General features: G+C 54.5%; 6 protein-coding genes across 6 annotated transcripts; 3 read left to right on the top strand and 3 right to left on the bottom strand.

The window, feature by feature from the left end:
* Positions 1-3,214: 3,214 nt before the first annotated feature.
* Positions 3,215-4,738, top strand: HER10_EVM0002654 (uncharacterized protein; the record flags this gene model as incomplete). Its single annotated transcript, XM_035472356.1, has 3 exons — positions 3,215-3,657; positions 3,715-3,939; positions 3,994-4,738. Exons 1-3 carry the CDS (start codon positions 3,464-3,466, stop codon positions 4,736-4,738), a joined length of 1,164 nt encoding a protein of 387 aa, XP_035327715.1. The 5' UTR covers positions 3,215-3,463.
* Positions 4,739-5,427: 689 nt separating this feature from the next.
* HER10_EVM0006433 (cytochrome P450) lies at positions 5,428-7,523 on the bottom strand (the record flags this gene model as incomplete). The annotated part of the gene is made up of 2 exons (XM_035476017.1): positions 7,089-7,523; positions 5,428-6,999 (listed from the first exon to the last, which is right to left on the bottom strand). The coding sequence occupies exons 1-2, from the start codon at positions 7,224-7,226 to the stop codon at positions 5,428-5,430; spliced, it is 1,710 nt and encodes a 569-aa protein (XP_035328093.1). The 5' UTR covers positions 7,227-7,523.
* Positions 7,524-7,898: 375 nt separating this feature from the next.
* On the bottom strand, positions 7,899-10,185 carry HER10_EVM0002305 (uncharacterized protein). The gene has a single exon (XM_035472022.1). The coding sequence runs from the start codon at positions 9,252-9,254 to the stop codon at positions 8,457-8,459; it is 798 nt and encodes a 265-aa protein (XP_035327673.1). The 5' UTR covers positions 9,255-10,185; the 3' UTR covers positions 7,899-8,456.
* Positions 10,186-10,504: 319 nt separating this feature from the next.
* HER10_EVM0008989 (ThiJ/PfpI family protein) lies at positions 10,505-12,585 on the top strand. Its single transcript, XM_035478494.1, has 5 exons — positions 10,505-11,153; positions 11,377-11,498; positions 11,674-12,090; positions 12,147-12,205; positions 12,261-12,585. Exons 1-5 carry the CDS (start codon positions 11,105-11,107, stop codon positions 12,400-12,402), a joined length of 789 nt encoding a protein of 262 aa, XP_035328303.1. The 5' UTR covers positions 10,505-11,104; the 3' UTR covers positions 12,403-12,585.
* A 90-nt stretch (positions 12,586-12,675) lies between these two features.
* Positions 12,676-13,782, bottom strand: HER10_EVM0006261 (haloacid dehalogenase). The gene is made up of 2 exons (XM_035475852.1): positions 13,489-13,782; positions 12,676-13,415 (listed from the first exon to the last, which is right to left on the bottom strand). The coding sequence occupies exons 1-2, from the start codon at positions 13,664-13,666 to the stop codon at positions 12,847-12,849; spliced, it is 747 nt and encodes a 248-aa protein (XP_035328067.1). The 5' UTR covers positions 13,667-13,782; the 3' UTR covers positions 12,676-12,846.
* Positions 13,783-14,055: 273 nt separating this feature from the next.
* HER10_EVM0000243 (YisB protein) lies at positions 14,056-14,877 on the top strand (the record flags this gene model as incomplete). Its single annotated transcript, XM_035470034.1, has 1 exon — positions 14,056-14,877. The coding sequence occupies one exon, from the start codon at positions 14,056-14,058 to the stop codon at positions 14,875-14,877; it is 822 nt and encodes a 273-aa protein (XP_035327496.1).
* Between the last annotated feature and the right edge of the window lie 126 nt (positions 14,878-15,003).

The following is a 15,003-nucleotide window of genomic DNA, read 5'->3' as shown; positions in this document are numbered from 1 at the left end:
GTGTCAATCAATGCGCCAATCGAACTGTCACTCACATCCATCACGTCAAACTGACTCGGCAGGTGATCAGCCTCTCGAACATAACCGGAAGAGGAAGTGTCCCGACGACGGTTGCTATTTTCTGCGTACTGGGAAGTTGGGAAGACCCAGGCTTGAGAAAGACCAGAACTTGGCTGTAAGCTTAAACGCGCCAAACCCACTCCATGTGGGCGGTGACAAGGGTACGCCCTGAGAGGGGCAGCATGCGCAGTTCGCTTCAGACGCCTGGGGCAGTGGGCACAACGGCCTGCCTCCACGAGCAGTGAGGAACTGGGGGTCCGGTTTTTTGTCTGGTCGCTCAGCCACGCTTCATCGTCTTGCGAAGCGGGTTCTCATCCTGCTTTGATACAGCTGCTCCGCTGAATAGCCTGCTGCGTTGCGGACGGGGTTCGGTAATGCGAGTGCCTGTTTATGGATGCTCCATGGATTCTTTGTTTTTCCAGCGAGCCCCATATGTCTGGATTGGAGGCTGAGTGCAATCGCTGGCACGGCAATGCTGACCCGAGTCTCTGGTCTGTTGGGGCTGTTTGGCAACAACAGACAGGGCCGCTCCACACCGCCTATACGCAATGGTCAAAGGTAGATAACAAGAGGTCGGGATCATTTGGGGCTCAATAGAGTTTGTGTCTGATGTTTCGTTAGTGTTGGGGCGATTGTTTGGGGGCGTGATGCATCGCAGACAAGGACGTTACATTCCGAGCATCTGGGTCGTTGACAACTTCAGAGTTGCTCAGTTGTCGGCTGATGGAGGACGATCCGACGAAAGTCAATTGTCGATGATACTGCTTCTTGACGAGCTGACGTCTTTGACGTGAACGTGACGGGACGGGCGGAGGACAAGGATGGCTGCTATGGCATGGCCAGGCGTCCGATTCGTGCCTTTAGCGAGTGCGTTATCGTCTGAAACTGACTGCTTGACTTGGCTGCTCGTCAAGTCATGCCAGTCGGTTGCCGTTCTATAACGGTGTGCTTGATGCCCTATGGCGATCTTTCATGCTTCCGCATCACTTTTCCCGCCGCACCAGGCGTTCAGATGATGACTTCTCATTTGATCAGCACACGAACGGAAGCATTGACATTGAGTGTCCCAATCGAGGCAATATTTGGGTCGTGCAAAGGAAAGATTTAAAGTTGAAGAGGGAAGGAAAAAAGGCTAAACAGAGATGGAAGGCACAGACGAGAGATAAGGTGGCGACCCACTTTCTAGGTAGTTTCCATTGTTTGGGAAGGCACGATGGCTGTTGCAGTGCACAGCCACCTCTCACTTGCTTCTTCCACCGTCTTCCAATTCCGCGCTCACCTCCGAACGTGTCTTGGTCGTTTCTTTCTACCAAAACCCTTCAGTAGCCGATGGTCTCGACTGCAGACAAACCAACAACAATCTTCCGAGCTCCCTGCCCTGCCCTGCCATACCACAACATGGCACCAACGGCCTAAGCAATGGGTACTTGTCCCGTGGCGTCGGGATCCAGAGTCACATCCAATGCAACCAAGTGGATTAGGGACAGACCCAACCTCAATTAAGCTCGTCGTAAACAATCCGGCCTCGCCATGGCATCTCACCTTTCCCATCTACAGTCCTCATCGAGATGAACTCGCGCAAATTCCTCGTGGAAAGCTGCAGCCTTGACGGATCACAGCCTCACCGTCCCATGCAAGAACAGCACAAGAGATGAACAGATTGCAATAGAAACCAGGAACCGGACGATGTCTCTCGTCCCTGGCGTCAGCAGCTAGACGCTCGAATTAGCCTTGAACTAGGCCGCTTTCAACATTTCTCCCCACCCTGTCAGCCCTGCCGTTGGTTTCTTGGGGGAGGAGACCAGAGCTCAGAACAGGCTGAACAGCCAAGGAGAGGTCACCACATCATCAAACAGACCAACAAGACCGACCCAGTCACCCACGTTCGGACGTTGGACCAGCCAGTTAGTGGAAATCCCTCCCACCACGACTTTCACTAGTTTCGGCAGCCCTCGATGGTTCTGTTTCGCAGACCAGCGCCCCCAGAACGAACAAAACGTGTCTGCCTGTGCCGCAAAATGACACAATTTCCAATGGTCTAGGCGGGGAATTTTACAAGTGGACCGGTTTTGGTTGATTTTGCCTGCGCAGCCACCACAAGCGCGTCTCATGCCCATCGACAACCGATCCTGAAGGAAGACGACAAGCGCGTAGCGAGATGAAATTGGAGCCAACCCTTGATCTGCCCGACCCTCCACCTCGCCATAGAGAGCCGAAACCCTGGAACTCGCATTTCCTGTTTCGTTTGACATCAGCCAGGCTGTGAAGCTGGGGGTGCGCATTTGTTGGCACTGCGAATCACCTGGACGAGAAGTACTTTGCAGTCATCTGTTCGAGATACCGCGCTTATTGCCCACTATGCTGTTGTCTGCCATGCTGTCAGCGCAGCGTCCCTGACAGTATTAGGATGCTCGCTATTGTCTGGTCTGCGAGGGACGAGGTGGGCATGAACTGATGGCCAGGGCCGCTTGCCTGATCGAGTGATATCGATCGCATGGCCCTGAACTCAGCCGCAAACGCCATCCGATGCCTCACACAGTACAGAGTAGTGGGTGGGATGGCAACATTCCACCATTCGACAAGATACTCGCCCTTGCGTGTTAGCCCACGGAAGGGAGCCGCGCAGGCCTAGGGGTGGTGGCTGTTCTCGCGGGAAGGCGTCACGGCGTTAATCTCCTCATGGCCCGAGACCCTGAGATCCCCCTAGCTTAGCTGCTAGGCTCCAACAATCCAACGATGACTAGCGGAGGACCCCCGTTGCTCCCAACGTTCCCACTGCTCAGGCTCCTTGAGTCCTTGTCCAAAGGTATCCTTTACGCCCCCGATCAGTGCTAGGAGCTGAACTGGGCTGACAAGGGGCAGCTCACTGCGGGAACCTGAAGAGTTTGTCCAATGAAACAATCGTGGCTGTATACAGAGTACGCTTCACCGCTTTCGACCTGTAGTAAAGCGGCTCCAGATGCCCTGATGCCCAGCCAATCCGTCTAGGGCAGAAGCAAGTTGTGACTAGAGCAGTTTTTCCTAGACAGGGCTCAGTGTCCCTCGATATACTGCAGCCTGGCTGGGGATTCCTCTTGCTCATTTCAAACGTCCCGGCTTTCTGGAAGAGGTGGTTTTATATATAGCAATATGCAGACACACTCGAATCAAGCAACCACCTGCCAGCTGGGTCGCCTCATCACAGCCTCCCTCTCCGCGCTTCTCGGGCCCTTTTCCGACTGACTATCCCTGTCGTCATTGTTATGATTTTCATCCTGTCTAAGACCTTCAGCTTATAACTCCCTGTGTTCGCCTTGAGTCCAGACTAGTCTCCCTCAGCCTCGAACAACAACATCAACTTCGGCGACCCGAGTCGAAAGCCTCCGAGGAACATCATCCTTACCGCCAACAAGAAATCGCAGCAATGGTTCTACATCGCCAACAAGCTCAGTTCGACAGGTCAAGATGGCGCATGGCGCTGCTTGTGCCTCTTTGGATCCTTCAGTTGCTAGTCTTCCTTGTCGTCATCGCACTCTTCTCTTGGCGCCTATCGGACACGCTGAGGAACTGGGAAACCGAGGAGGAAACAAAAGGGATGTTTCCCATGGTAGAGGTCGTGTAAGTCAGGGTTGGGGCTGTGTTTACCATCAAGTGCGTGTACTGACCTGGGTGTAGTTGGGAATCTGTCAACATCGCCTTCTCCCTCGTCTGCCTATTTTCCACATTTTACGAAATCTCAAAGCTCGCCGCCGAAACCCTGACGCCATGGACCATGCTTTTCACCCACATTTTGAAGATCGTCTGCTCCCTGGCCGTTCTGGCTCTCGATGTTGTGGTATTCGTACAGAGAAAGGACAGCCACTACTCAGTTGTTGGTCTCGGCTTGGATTGTTTTCTTCTGTAAGCCACGCCGATAATCATGAGTCCCATAGGAACACAACTGACAACACATAGAATTCTCGTCGCCATACCAGGCGTTTACGCGATCCAGACGTACCGCCGACTCGTCAAGTACGACGACTATCATTACCCCGTAAACCACAAGCCCTACGGCTTCAACGACCTCGAAGGCGAGACCTCCTACAATGGTCGCCTTTCCATTGGCGGCCTCAGCCTTGCAGACCGTTCCCTCCGCCGGATATCCACATCCTCAACAAAGTCATCGATTCAGAAGCAAGAAACACAACAGACGGCACAGCAACAACAGCAGCAGCAGGAATGCGAAGCGACATCCCTCCAGCGTAGACCTTCGCAGTACAACAACGAAAGGGACACGCAATTTGATAGGTACATGGTCGAACGCGCCATGAATAACGAGTTTGGCTGGGCGAATAACAGCAGCCCCGGCGCGGATCCTCTCGGCCGCAGCGACAGCTACGTCGGCAGCGGGTCCATGTCGAACGGAAAGGTTGTTACGCGGGAGAGCATGGGACGCGCGCCGAGCTGGGGCAGCTCGCACGTTCTCGTCGCCGTGCCGGAGATGGACGAGGAGGAGGCAATTCACGGTCGCGGAGGAGACAGGCAGGCGCTTCTTGGACACCGGAGGCAGGATAGCGACGATAGTGTTGCCGGACCGAGCAGCCCACCAATTTTGTCTGCTATGCCGCCGCCGCCCAGGATCGAAATCGAGGAGTCGGATATTGTTGGCGGCGGTGCTGAAGAGAACACTTGGGAGCGGAAGCGTAAGAGGAGCCAGTGATGCTTTCATGGTCCTCCAACTCGCAGAGAGAAAAGGCGGATGATTGAAAAAAGGTGGACGGATATACCCTTCTGATTTTCGAATTGTTTTTCTTTCACTTCTTGCATAGACACTCGGTGTCTGATTGCAAATTTGTATACTTTTCATCTCATTATACCACGTGGGTCACGGCGTTCCGGGTGTTGGATCAGACGACACCAAAAGAAGGAAAACATGGGATGGAAGAGAGATCCCAATGTTAACGAGCCACGGCTTGATTATATATCACTCTCGCTTTTTTAAAAAGACACATTACTGAAAAGAATTGCACTGCGTTACAATTATTTTCCCCTGACTGGTCTTGTCATGCAAAGGTGTCTCCCATGGTTAGGTCCGAGTGCAAGTGCGCCTTGCACGGGAATCACACGTGAGGCCCATGGTCTTGACTTCGAGAGAATATGGATCCCACGTCAGCGTTCTTGACTTGGTTTGCTTGCTGACATTGAGAGCCTTTCTCTTTACGGAAGCCTAATTCTCTTACCGCAAATCGCTTCTCTCCATTCGACTGCTAGGACCTCATCCCCTTTATAGGCAATCGTTTCCACGCCAAAGAAATTAAGGTTTGACGCGAGCGAAGGCACACAAACATGAGCATGTAAAAGAGCAAGATAAATGTGCTTGATTTTAGTTAGGAACTTGTGTAAGACCGCTCACTTCCCATACCCGTTCAAAGACACTCTACAAGGATACCCATCCGTAGGATGCGCAGCGCCCGCCTCCACCATGAAAACCCTCTGCCCGCCCAACCCGCTCGTATCAATCTTCCCTTTACCGCCGTCAATCTCGCCATAACAATCCCGGATATCAAACTCCCGCACCACGCACGCCAACACGGCCCTCGCCTCCGTCATAACAAGCTGCTGGCCAACGCACAACCGCGGCCCGTACTCGAAGATCCGCCAGCCGCCCTTGGGCGGGTACAGCTCGTCCTTCGGATCCGTCACGAGCCATCGCTCGGGTACGAACTCGTCCGGCCGGGCCCAGTACCGCGGGTTCCGGCCAATGGCCCAGTGCAGCATGTTGACGGCGATGCCGTCGGTCGGGTAGGCGTTGCCCTCGGCGTCGTGCAGGACTAGATCCGCGCAGCCCTGGCGGATGCCGCCCGCGGGTGGGAAGAGGCGCAGGGACTCCTTGATGCAGGCGTTTGTGAAGGGTAAGGCGTTGAGCAGGGCCGGGGTTTCCGCGATTTTGGCGGGTGCCGCGGAGACGTCGGTGCCGAGGACGGCGTCGTGTTCTGCGCGGACGCGGGCTAGGATGGTAGGGCGGGAGGCGATGTTGTGCAGGCAGTAGACTATCGTTGCGGCGGAGGAGTCGTAGCCCGCGAAGAAGAACATGCGCATGTTGCGCGTCATGAGGGAGAGGTAGGCCGCGTCGAGCTCCTCGCGCCCGGTGTTCCCGGGTTGCGCGAGCCAGTTCTCGAGGGCGCTGTCGAGGACGGATTGGAAGTTTTCCGACTTGTCGCGGTTGTGGGCTTTGTTCTGCAGAAGGGTGGCGAAGCGGGCGTTGATTTGGTGCTTGATGTGGTTGTCGAGGATGCGCCCCCCGTTCCAGGTGCGGAAGAGGAGGAAGGGGTCGATGGGGGCTAGGAGGTTCTCGGGCTTGTGGGAGGTGAATTTGAGGCGGAGCTGGCCCTTCATTGCCTCAGCGAGGGGGTGTTGCTGTTTCTGGGTTTCGAGGCGGACGTTGAGGAGGACTTCGCCGATGACGTCGGTGATGAGATCTAGCATTAGGGGTTCCAGCCTGAACATGTCGCCCTCGCCACTACCACCACCGCCGCTGCCCCCGGAGGAGTTGAGAGAGACCCTGGCGCGCAGCCGGTCGGTGAAAGTGGCAATATTGCCCAGGATGATGGGCACAGCGGCGGTGATGTTCTGGTTGCTGAAGCTGGGGTTGAAGAGGGCGTGGAGATTCTTCCACGGCCGGCCGTTTGTGTCGAACTGGCTCGGCCCGCCGGTGATGGGGTGGAACCAGCCGACGAGCATGGGGGGCTTCTGGGAGCCGGCGACCGGGTGGTAGACCGTCTGGTGGGCCATGTCCGGGTCTGTGACGACGAGCATCGGGTCGGCCATGGGCCAGGTGTCGATGTAGTAGGCGCCATTCTTGCCGTGGAGCTCGCCCAGGCGGGCGAGGGCGTAGTTTGCGTGGACGCCCGGCGGGAGGGTGTCGAATGCTTTCTTGGCCTCGAGGAGATTGCCGAAGAGGAAGCTGTGGGGGACGATTGGCTGTGTTTTGTGGTTAGTCTGATGTGGACTTTCATGATAGTCTCTCATAACGTGATGGAGCGCGATAAGAAGGGCGAAGGAGAACTCACCAGTCCCTGCTTCCTCAGCTCGGCCATCTTGCCCCGGTGCTTCCTCAGGAGCTTAATAAAGTATAACACCGATCCCACGGCGGCCACAAAGATGGCCGCCGTGAAAGACCTCAGGACGTAAGCCAAGATTCCGTCCATGTTGTGCAACTCAAACTCGATGTTGAATGTGCAAGATATGTCACCAGCCGCTGAATGTCTCGGGAGTGTCAGCCACGCCGGGTTCCACTTGGTGCCAGCTGCGAGGGGTTGCAGAGTTGCCCAAGTAATCTAAAAAAACGCCTCCCACCGTCGACACCGTCGTCGCGTGGCACAAAGTGCAATTTCACCAACGGTTTCCGCGTGCGACGGTGCGCGGCTGAATTGAATGTTTAGACTTTTGGTGAAAGAAAGTTGTCCCGAGTATTTAAGCAGAGATATTTTGAGACGCAGTGAAAGAACAAACGGCGCCGTTAGCGAATGAGGTCCGCTCCGATTTAGGCTCCCGCGTAAGCATTGACTCCGTATCCGACGCTCCGTACGGAAACCTACGTCTTTTATTTACCTCATTCGTGATAAGCTAGGTCGCTTTAAGGTTCGCTAGAGCCCTATTGACCATTCCGTAGGATACGGATAGCTCAGGAGGATTCAGGGGCCCCATTTGGGATTGGAGGCCCAAGGGGGGTTGTCACTTGTCAACACATCATCCCGGGAAATTAAGCCACCTTCCACAATGACCACAGTACCTGAGTAGGTTCGCGATAGACGAGATTGCATCAAATTCACCGTTTCGTCAAAGTTCAATTTAATAAAAGATTCAAGTTGGGGTATCTAATAATGCCTCTAAAGTGATGAGTGTCAGAACGCAAATCCCAATTTCTTTTTCGAAGAGAATCCCATGGTACGCCAGTGTTGTTCTGTGTTGCCTTTTCTTTCCTTTCCTAATTCCGTGATTCCCAGTTTCCCAAACTCCCGTTTCCAGAACCCAATGCCAAGGAGAGGCGTTGGGTGGTAGATGTAACAAAGCTTTCCACCCTCCAAGGCAATAAAAGAAATAATGCTGCAGAATGCTGCCTTTTGAGTCAACGAGGTGATGACCCTGGCTGTTGCCCCTGGCGCTGATTGATTCATCGAGGGACTTTTGCTCCTCGGGTTTGTTGTTGTACAAAAGTATACATGTTGCGATCCGATGCAGCCACAGCGACAAGGGCATGCGGGAGGATTTCCATCGGCTCATGGCGCAGAACGAGGCTTGACTATCCTTCGAACCAGGTGGCTGATGCTGAGAGATTGCACTATTGAAAGCTGTGTTGCTCTTGCAGTCTCGTGCCCACCATGGCGAAGTTGCATCGGCAGATGGTTTGTAAATAAGATAGCTCAGTAAACGACTTTCTACCTCGGCACACCGCCGGCGAGGCCAACAGCAACGGACGATGTCAAGAATTCCAGGTCGTCGTAAGCCTGACGCTTGCAGCCCCGTGGCGGCTTACCCTTGACAAACCCGTGGCTGTAAGCATCGCCTAGGACGCTCAGGTCTGTCGTCGAGTCTTCCGGCTGATCAAGTCTTCGCACGACAACCAAGGACGATGCGCGGGACATCATCCAGATCTCATCGCCGGGCCTCGTTTGATTGGGAACCAGCACTAGGGCGCCGTGATCCTGAGTCAAGGCTATGCGCCGACTGCGGTCCTTGATAAAGGTCTCGAGGAATGGGATGATGGGTTCTGTGCTTGCGGCGAGGGGGCCTCTGCCTGAAGCGGCGTCGGAGAGCAGATTTCTGTCGTCGAGAGCCCAGAATTGGCGGAATGAGTCAGGGTCTTCGCCAGCGCCCACGGCCTGCTCGAAATCGCCGAGGCCAGTGAGACCGTTGAGAACTGGGCTCAGAAATCTGCTGAATGACTTGATAATCTCGTCTCTGGTGAATCCTTCGGGATGCCGGTCCGTAGTTATCTTGTTGAGGTTATCGCCTGACAATGTCCGTAAAAGGGTGTTCATGTGATGTTCCTCATCAGCGTTTGGTGAGCGCATCTTGTAGACCAGGGTCAGGAGCTTGACTAGCGGTAGAAGCTCCTTCATGTGAAACAGCTCTTCGGATATCTCGACAACAGTGTCAACGTAGGTGCCTCCGAGCTGGACCTGCTCCGAGAGAAGATTGCTGGCAGGCGTCGTCTTGTCGAGTGAGAGATTCATCGTCGTGTGCGTGTGCGTGCGTGTGGGCGTGATTTGGAGATGGGATGGACGGTGGAATGGGTGGGTGAAGTGTGTCGATGAAGAGTGACGAGAACGAGAACGGGCGCGGAGACTTGGCGTGGCAGGAAGGGGGCATATATCAAGAAACGAAGGGCCCAGACTGTCGTCACTGTCCACAACGGCGGGTCATAGTGGCCTTATCTAGGCGAGCTATGAGTTTCCGAGCTGCCGGGAGTCTGGCAGCAAGGGTTCGGTACGGATACATGGGAGAGGGCAAGGGGACGAAGTGCTCTGTACTCCGTACCGGTAGGTAGGGTGTTAGTGTGTAATTACATGAGAGAGACTCGAGAGCGCGCTTGCGCCTGCTTCTTCCTATCCGGGGAGCGAGTCCGGGGAGACTAAGTTGGCGTGGTTGCGTAAACCGGCGGGCCCACTGGATGAGAAGGGCAGGATGTGCGGGTTGGAGTGGACTTGGTGCCGGTACTGACGGGGCCAAGAGGGCCACGATGTCATGCGTTATGGAGACTGGTGAAAGCTTGAATATCGTTGGAGCTGTAGCTAGGTGAGCTGTCCGCCCTGTATCTAGCTACGGATACTTGTGTAGTGTATGTGTGGAATGGTGGCCATTAGTCGTGCAGAGAATGTCAGGATGAAAGCCTGGTGTCAAGGTTCGCATCAGCCGCTTGGCACTGGGGTAGTCTGCATTTTGGTAACCGCATTGTGACTGGCCTACTGCGAGGTACAGACAGAATGAATGTGTGCAGATGTAACTGCATGTGCCACGAATCCGTAAGGTAAAGTAAGCAAGGATGAGATGAGAATCAGATATCCGTGCAACGGCACATCCAAGCCGTACGAGTAACAGACAAAGTAGACAAGGCAGACTCGGGCTGACGGGGAGATGGAAAGATGAACAAGAGTTTGAGCCTTGAGGTATCCGTAAGGTAGTCAGGTATCAGGTAAACGGAAAGTAAGGCGCAGACGTACGCAGTAAGGGGGAGAGACGGAAAAAGTCTGGCAGAGATGACGTCGAGAGGGGGTCCGCTTTTGACGGGTCCCCGTTGCGTTAGCGCTGCATCTCCGTTACCACTTGAGGTACGTACTCAAGAAGTTAGGGGCAGGAACCGGGCACACGGACATTTACTGTGTAGGTATGGTGTGCCTTCCTTGCTTGCCTGCCCTTGCCTCTGCCCTTGCCTGCCCCTTGACTCTGGGCCCTGCCTGCCTCATGTCGGGTTGCTTCAGGGTCCGCTCATCCAATGTCCAACTTGGAACCGGGAATTTGTTCACGGACGCATCAATTTGATCAAGCACATGAAGCACAGTCCTTTCAGTCCGTCCGTCAATTTCGAGCCGTTTCTTCATTTCTTCATCTCGCCTGAGACGCAATATCAAATCAGATACACACGTCTACGAGATTAATTCTGTTTACAGCAGCCAACAACAACCCTAACGAGTCAGCAGAGGCATGCGAGGATTGCCGACGCGGAATGCAAGCCAAGCTCCTGGGCAGCAAATGTGCAAAGAAATAAGCTGACGACTGACTTGCTGTTCAAACGTTCAGAGTTCAACGCTGATGTCAACCTGTCTCGCTTGTTCCGGCCATGCGGCACGCACCAACGAGTACCTATCCGTGTGTGCCGTGCCATACGGTACAATTCGTCGGCCACGGTGATCTGCCAACCCCGCGTTGATCACTCCCACGTCTCTCCCTGTCAGCCAACTTCAGACGATTCAGATCCTTCAACGCCAACCGTGTCGTGTCGTCTCGTCCAGCTCGTACCATCATCGTTGCTCTCGTTCGGCTTCAATCTATCGCTGCCGGTAATACACACTCAAGAGTCACCAATATGGTCAAAGTCCTCATCATCATGGCCGACTACGGCCATGATCCCACAGGCAGGTGATCTTCATCATCCTTCCGCTCGCCCACCCATCCTATCTCGCCCGTCCCCTCAACGCCAAGTCCCCGACATCGTCCCGGTCCTTGTCAGACTCCATCTCCATCCCCCTAATCCTCTGGCCCCGCACCAGCTCCAATCGTCCAAACATGGCAAAACCCTTACTCAATGGGATCTGCGTTACGAACCACAAAGCTAATCTCTCCCTTCTTGCTTCGCAGAGGTTGCTATCCCCTACCAGGCCTTCAAAGATGCAGGATTCGACGTAAACTTTGCGACCGAAACGGGCTCAACGCCCCGCTGCGATGCTCGCATGCTCGAGGGCCTTTCCCAGAAGTTTCTTGTACGATGACTCTCTTTCTCAAGATGTTGCAAACGTCGTCATTGTTCGACGTCAACAAAATTGCACCATGAGCGCTTGCAAATTCCTCCCCTAGCCAATATCCCGCCTTTCCCCCATCCGCCGAGGCATGGCAATCTGGTGATGCAATAGAGTTGACCTGCTACCCGTCTAACAGGGCGCCGCGGCCTCCACGATAAAGCTTTACGGTACGATGGTCAAATCTGCCGAAATGCAGAACCCCCTGTCCTGGACATCGGTGGGCTTTACGCTCGATGACTTTGACATTGTGCATATTCCCGGCGGTCACGACAAGGAAGTCAGGCAGCTCATGGACTCGACCACCGCGCAGAAGCTGCTGGCCGATTACTTTCCCCAGACCAAGAAGCCGGGCAAAAAGATTGTCTCGGCTATCTGCCACGGTCCGCTGGTGCTTTGCAACACTAAGGGCCAGGACGGCAACAGTGTTCTGTATCACTGCACGACGACGGCCCTCCCCGGATGCTTCGAGTCGCTGGCGTATCATGGAACCAGGCTATTTCTGGGCGACTACTACAAGACGTACGGTGCGGGCACAGAGAATGTCGAGGATTCGGTAAGTATACGGCTCAGATTACGGAGGACGACTTTTTCAAGTGCTTATTGTGTCAGATGCGCAAAGTGGTGAAAGATCCCAGTCAGTTCAAGAGCAGCTGGATGCCCAACCGACCGTTCGTGTCTCTCCCCTCCGCGGATGCAACAACGATTGCTAAACATTGAACACAGCTTCGTCGTGGAAGACACAGAGTACAATTACATCAGCGCGCGCTTTCCTCCCGATGCGGCAAAACTAGCCGAAATGACTGTCAACCTTGCCCATCTCATCCACGTCCAAGGCTTCAAGGGTCAAGACCCGACTACGGCATAACATGCCGAATAGGCACTAAACTTTTAAGCTTGTTGTCTACGTGGCATCATTCTCGCATCCATCGTCATCATCAACGATAGAAACGTGCATTGCAGTTGCAGCCGGAGGCCGGAGGTTGAGACTCGTTTGACTGTTTCGCTTGTGAATCGGCTTGCGTATCCTAGGTATCTTGATGCGACGGGCCCATTGAGTACGAATTCCCAGTCTGAATGACATCAATGTCGTCATGGTGATCTATTCCAGTGTTTGAAAGTTTGGGAAATAGGACTAGCACTGTGCTCCGGCTTGAAATAAGCTCAGAAACCGTTGCCAACGTGATGTGGATACTTGGGGTCCAGCATGATGCTTGAAGTGAATTCTTTTCTCCGTCTTGCAAAGCGACACCGAGGCGGCAATGAGAAACCTTGCCAGATCTACAATCTCAAGCGGCTGTTTTCCTCATGGCTAGTTTGCGAGCTCCGCAATTCTCTGTAGAGCTTCATCAACCCCTTGAGCGACAATTGTCGGCTCGGTGTCAATGACGCTTCCCAGTGCATCAATCCACCCCGTCCCGGCCCGGTCGATCCACGCAGACTGCCACCCGGCCGCTCTCGCTCCAAGTGCGTCAAACGGATTTGAACTCACCAGCCAAATGTCGCCTTCTCTACCAGTCATACCCACCTTCTCCGCAAAGTGCCGGTACGTCGCCGGAGCGGGCTTAAAGCAGCGTGCCCCTTCCACCGTCACCAACTTCTCAGATCCAAAGATGCGGCTCTTGCGTTGGTTGATTTCGGGACAGGTTCTGATGGATGCGCCGACCATGTCATCCGTTCCGTTGGAAAACACATACGCGTCAATGGAGCTGTCGCCTTCGACAATGCGCATCGCCGACTCAATATCCGGGAAGGCTTGAAGACCGTTGTAGGCTTCCATCAGACGGTCCTCGTCCTCTTTTGAGAGAGATGGCTTCTTTCTCTCCGCGATGGCATGCTTCAGCGCTGCGCGTGTGATGTCGGAAAATTGTCGGTATGTGCCTAGATGTGTCTCGTTGTCTTAGTCTATCATTACCTTTTTTATGCCTTATAAGATTCTGAATGCGGTACGAACCCATGCTGTTGATACGCCATGTGTACTCGAGCTGGTATCGCCGCCACTGCGCCGCGAGGGTCTTTGCTTCATCTTCGTCGCCGTACAGCTCTGCGAGTTGCTTTGCGATGGATTCGGTCGATAGGAGAGTGCCGTATAGATCAAAAGCGATGATTGTCTTGGGCTTGTCTTGCGCCATGTCGCTCAATGGCCCAGACTTGCCTGTGTCAAAGCCGTGATTTTGATGCTGAATACTACGAGATGAATATTGAACGAAGACCTCGCAAAATGAAAGCCACGATGGTTAGATGTGAGAAATGTCGTCCGAACGCCTCTCAGTCGGCTTCCGTCACCACAAACGCGGGGGAGGGGATGCTCACTTATACCCGGGCCCCCCGCTCCCCACAGACACACGCTAAAGTGCCCTAAAATCGCCCGCCCTCCGTCCAGACGGATCGTGAGGTGAGCTCCGAAAAGCAACGTCGACTCAACGTCATCGATTCACTTCTCCTCACCTCATCTCACTCACGCTTCTCATGAAAAGGATCTCACCTCACAGAATCCAAACTCACTACCATAAATGAGACAATGAGAAGTTCTGATGAAGATTCACCCCAGTTTGAAACATTACGAGACTGCCTCTCTGCCGCCGTCGTAGAACGCGTGACAAAACCCGCGCCGAAACCAAAGCGTCGCTCCAAGAAGGCGAACCCTCGCCGGCCACCCAATTCTCAAAATGATGATGGGCCCTCAGCCGTCACCAGCGGCGGCGGCACCGGCGACGACGATGATAACACTCAGGTGGACGCAGACGACATGATCGATTTCACATCCTACCTCGCCTCCGAAACCTTTGACTCGTTTCCCCCGGACCTCAAATCCCTGTCCCACGCAGCCCATACAGCCGACCCATCCCTCCTGCAATCCCGCTTCCCCCTTCCCCTCACCGGCGCCGACGTAGCAGACCTCTTACCCACTCTATCCCCAGACGTCGCGGACTCGCTGGCAGCCTACCATATCGTCGACCCAGCGAAGCAAGGCGCCCACGAGTTCCTGGCGCCCGTGCTGACAGAGTACATCTCCGCCCTCGTCGCGCCGCCGCCTCCCCCGCGCTCGACGCGGGATTCCGTGGAGGGGTGCGAGTTGTGCGGGCGGGACTGGATCGGGTTGACGTACCATCACCTCATCCCGCGCATGGTGCACGACAAGGTCGTCAAGCGCGGGTGGCACCGCGAGGAGGAGCTGAACAACGTCGCGTGGCTGTGTCGGCTGTGTCACTCTTTTGTGCATCGGTTCGCGGGGCATGAGGAGCTTGCGAGGCAGTATTACACTGTGGAGTTGTTGCTTGAGCAGGAGGAGGTTGTGAGGTTTGCGCAGTATGCTAGTCGGGTGAGGTGGAAGGGGAGGTGAGGGCATCATCAAAAGTGCATGTTTGAAGTTTTGGACTGGGAAGCGAGTGGGTTTGAAATTCTGCTATTATCCTGCTCCCTACGGCTAGCCAGAAATCTTTTGGGCATTCTCGTCTGTCTGGTTATC

This window comes from Colletotrichum scovillei (genome assembly GCF_011075155.1).
Source record: "Colletotrichum scovillei strain TJNH1 chromosome Unknown Contig00010, whole genome shotgun sequence".
Lineage (NCBI taxonomy): Eukaryota > Fungi > Ascomycota > Sordariomycetes > Glomerellales > Glomerellaceae > Colletotrichum > Colletotrichum scovillei.
Note: the sequence above shows the minus strand (reverse complement) of the source record. Positions and strands in the feature narration are given on the sequence as shown.

Coding starts and splice junctions, on each gene's coding strand:
- HER10_EVM0006261 (XM_035475852.1), bottom strand. CDS start 13,666: ATGGCGCAAGACAAGCCCAAGACAATCATCGCTTTTGATCTATACGGC. Junction 13,416..13,488: donor ATGGCGTATCAACAGCATGG/GTTCGTACCGCA, acceptor AGACACATCTAG/GCACATACCGACAATTTTCC.
- HER10_EVM0008989 (XM_035478494.1), top strand. CDS start 11,105: ATGGTCAAAGTCCTCATCATCATGGCCGACTACGGCCATGATCCCACA. Junction 11,154..11,376: donor CTACGGCCATGATCCCACAG/GCAGGTGATCTT, acceptor CTTGCTTCGCAG/AGGTTGCTATCCCCTACCAG. Junction 12,206..12,260: donor AGCTGGATGCCCAACCGACC/GTTCGTGTCTCT, acceptor CATTGAACACAG/CTTCGTCGTGGAAGACACAG.
- HER10_EVM0002305 (XM_035472022.1), bottom strand. CDS start 9,254: ATGAATCTCTCACTCGACAAGACGACGCCTGCCAGCAATCTTCTCTCG.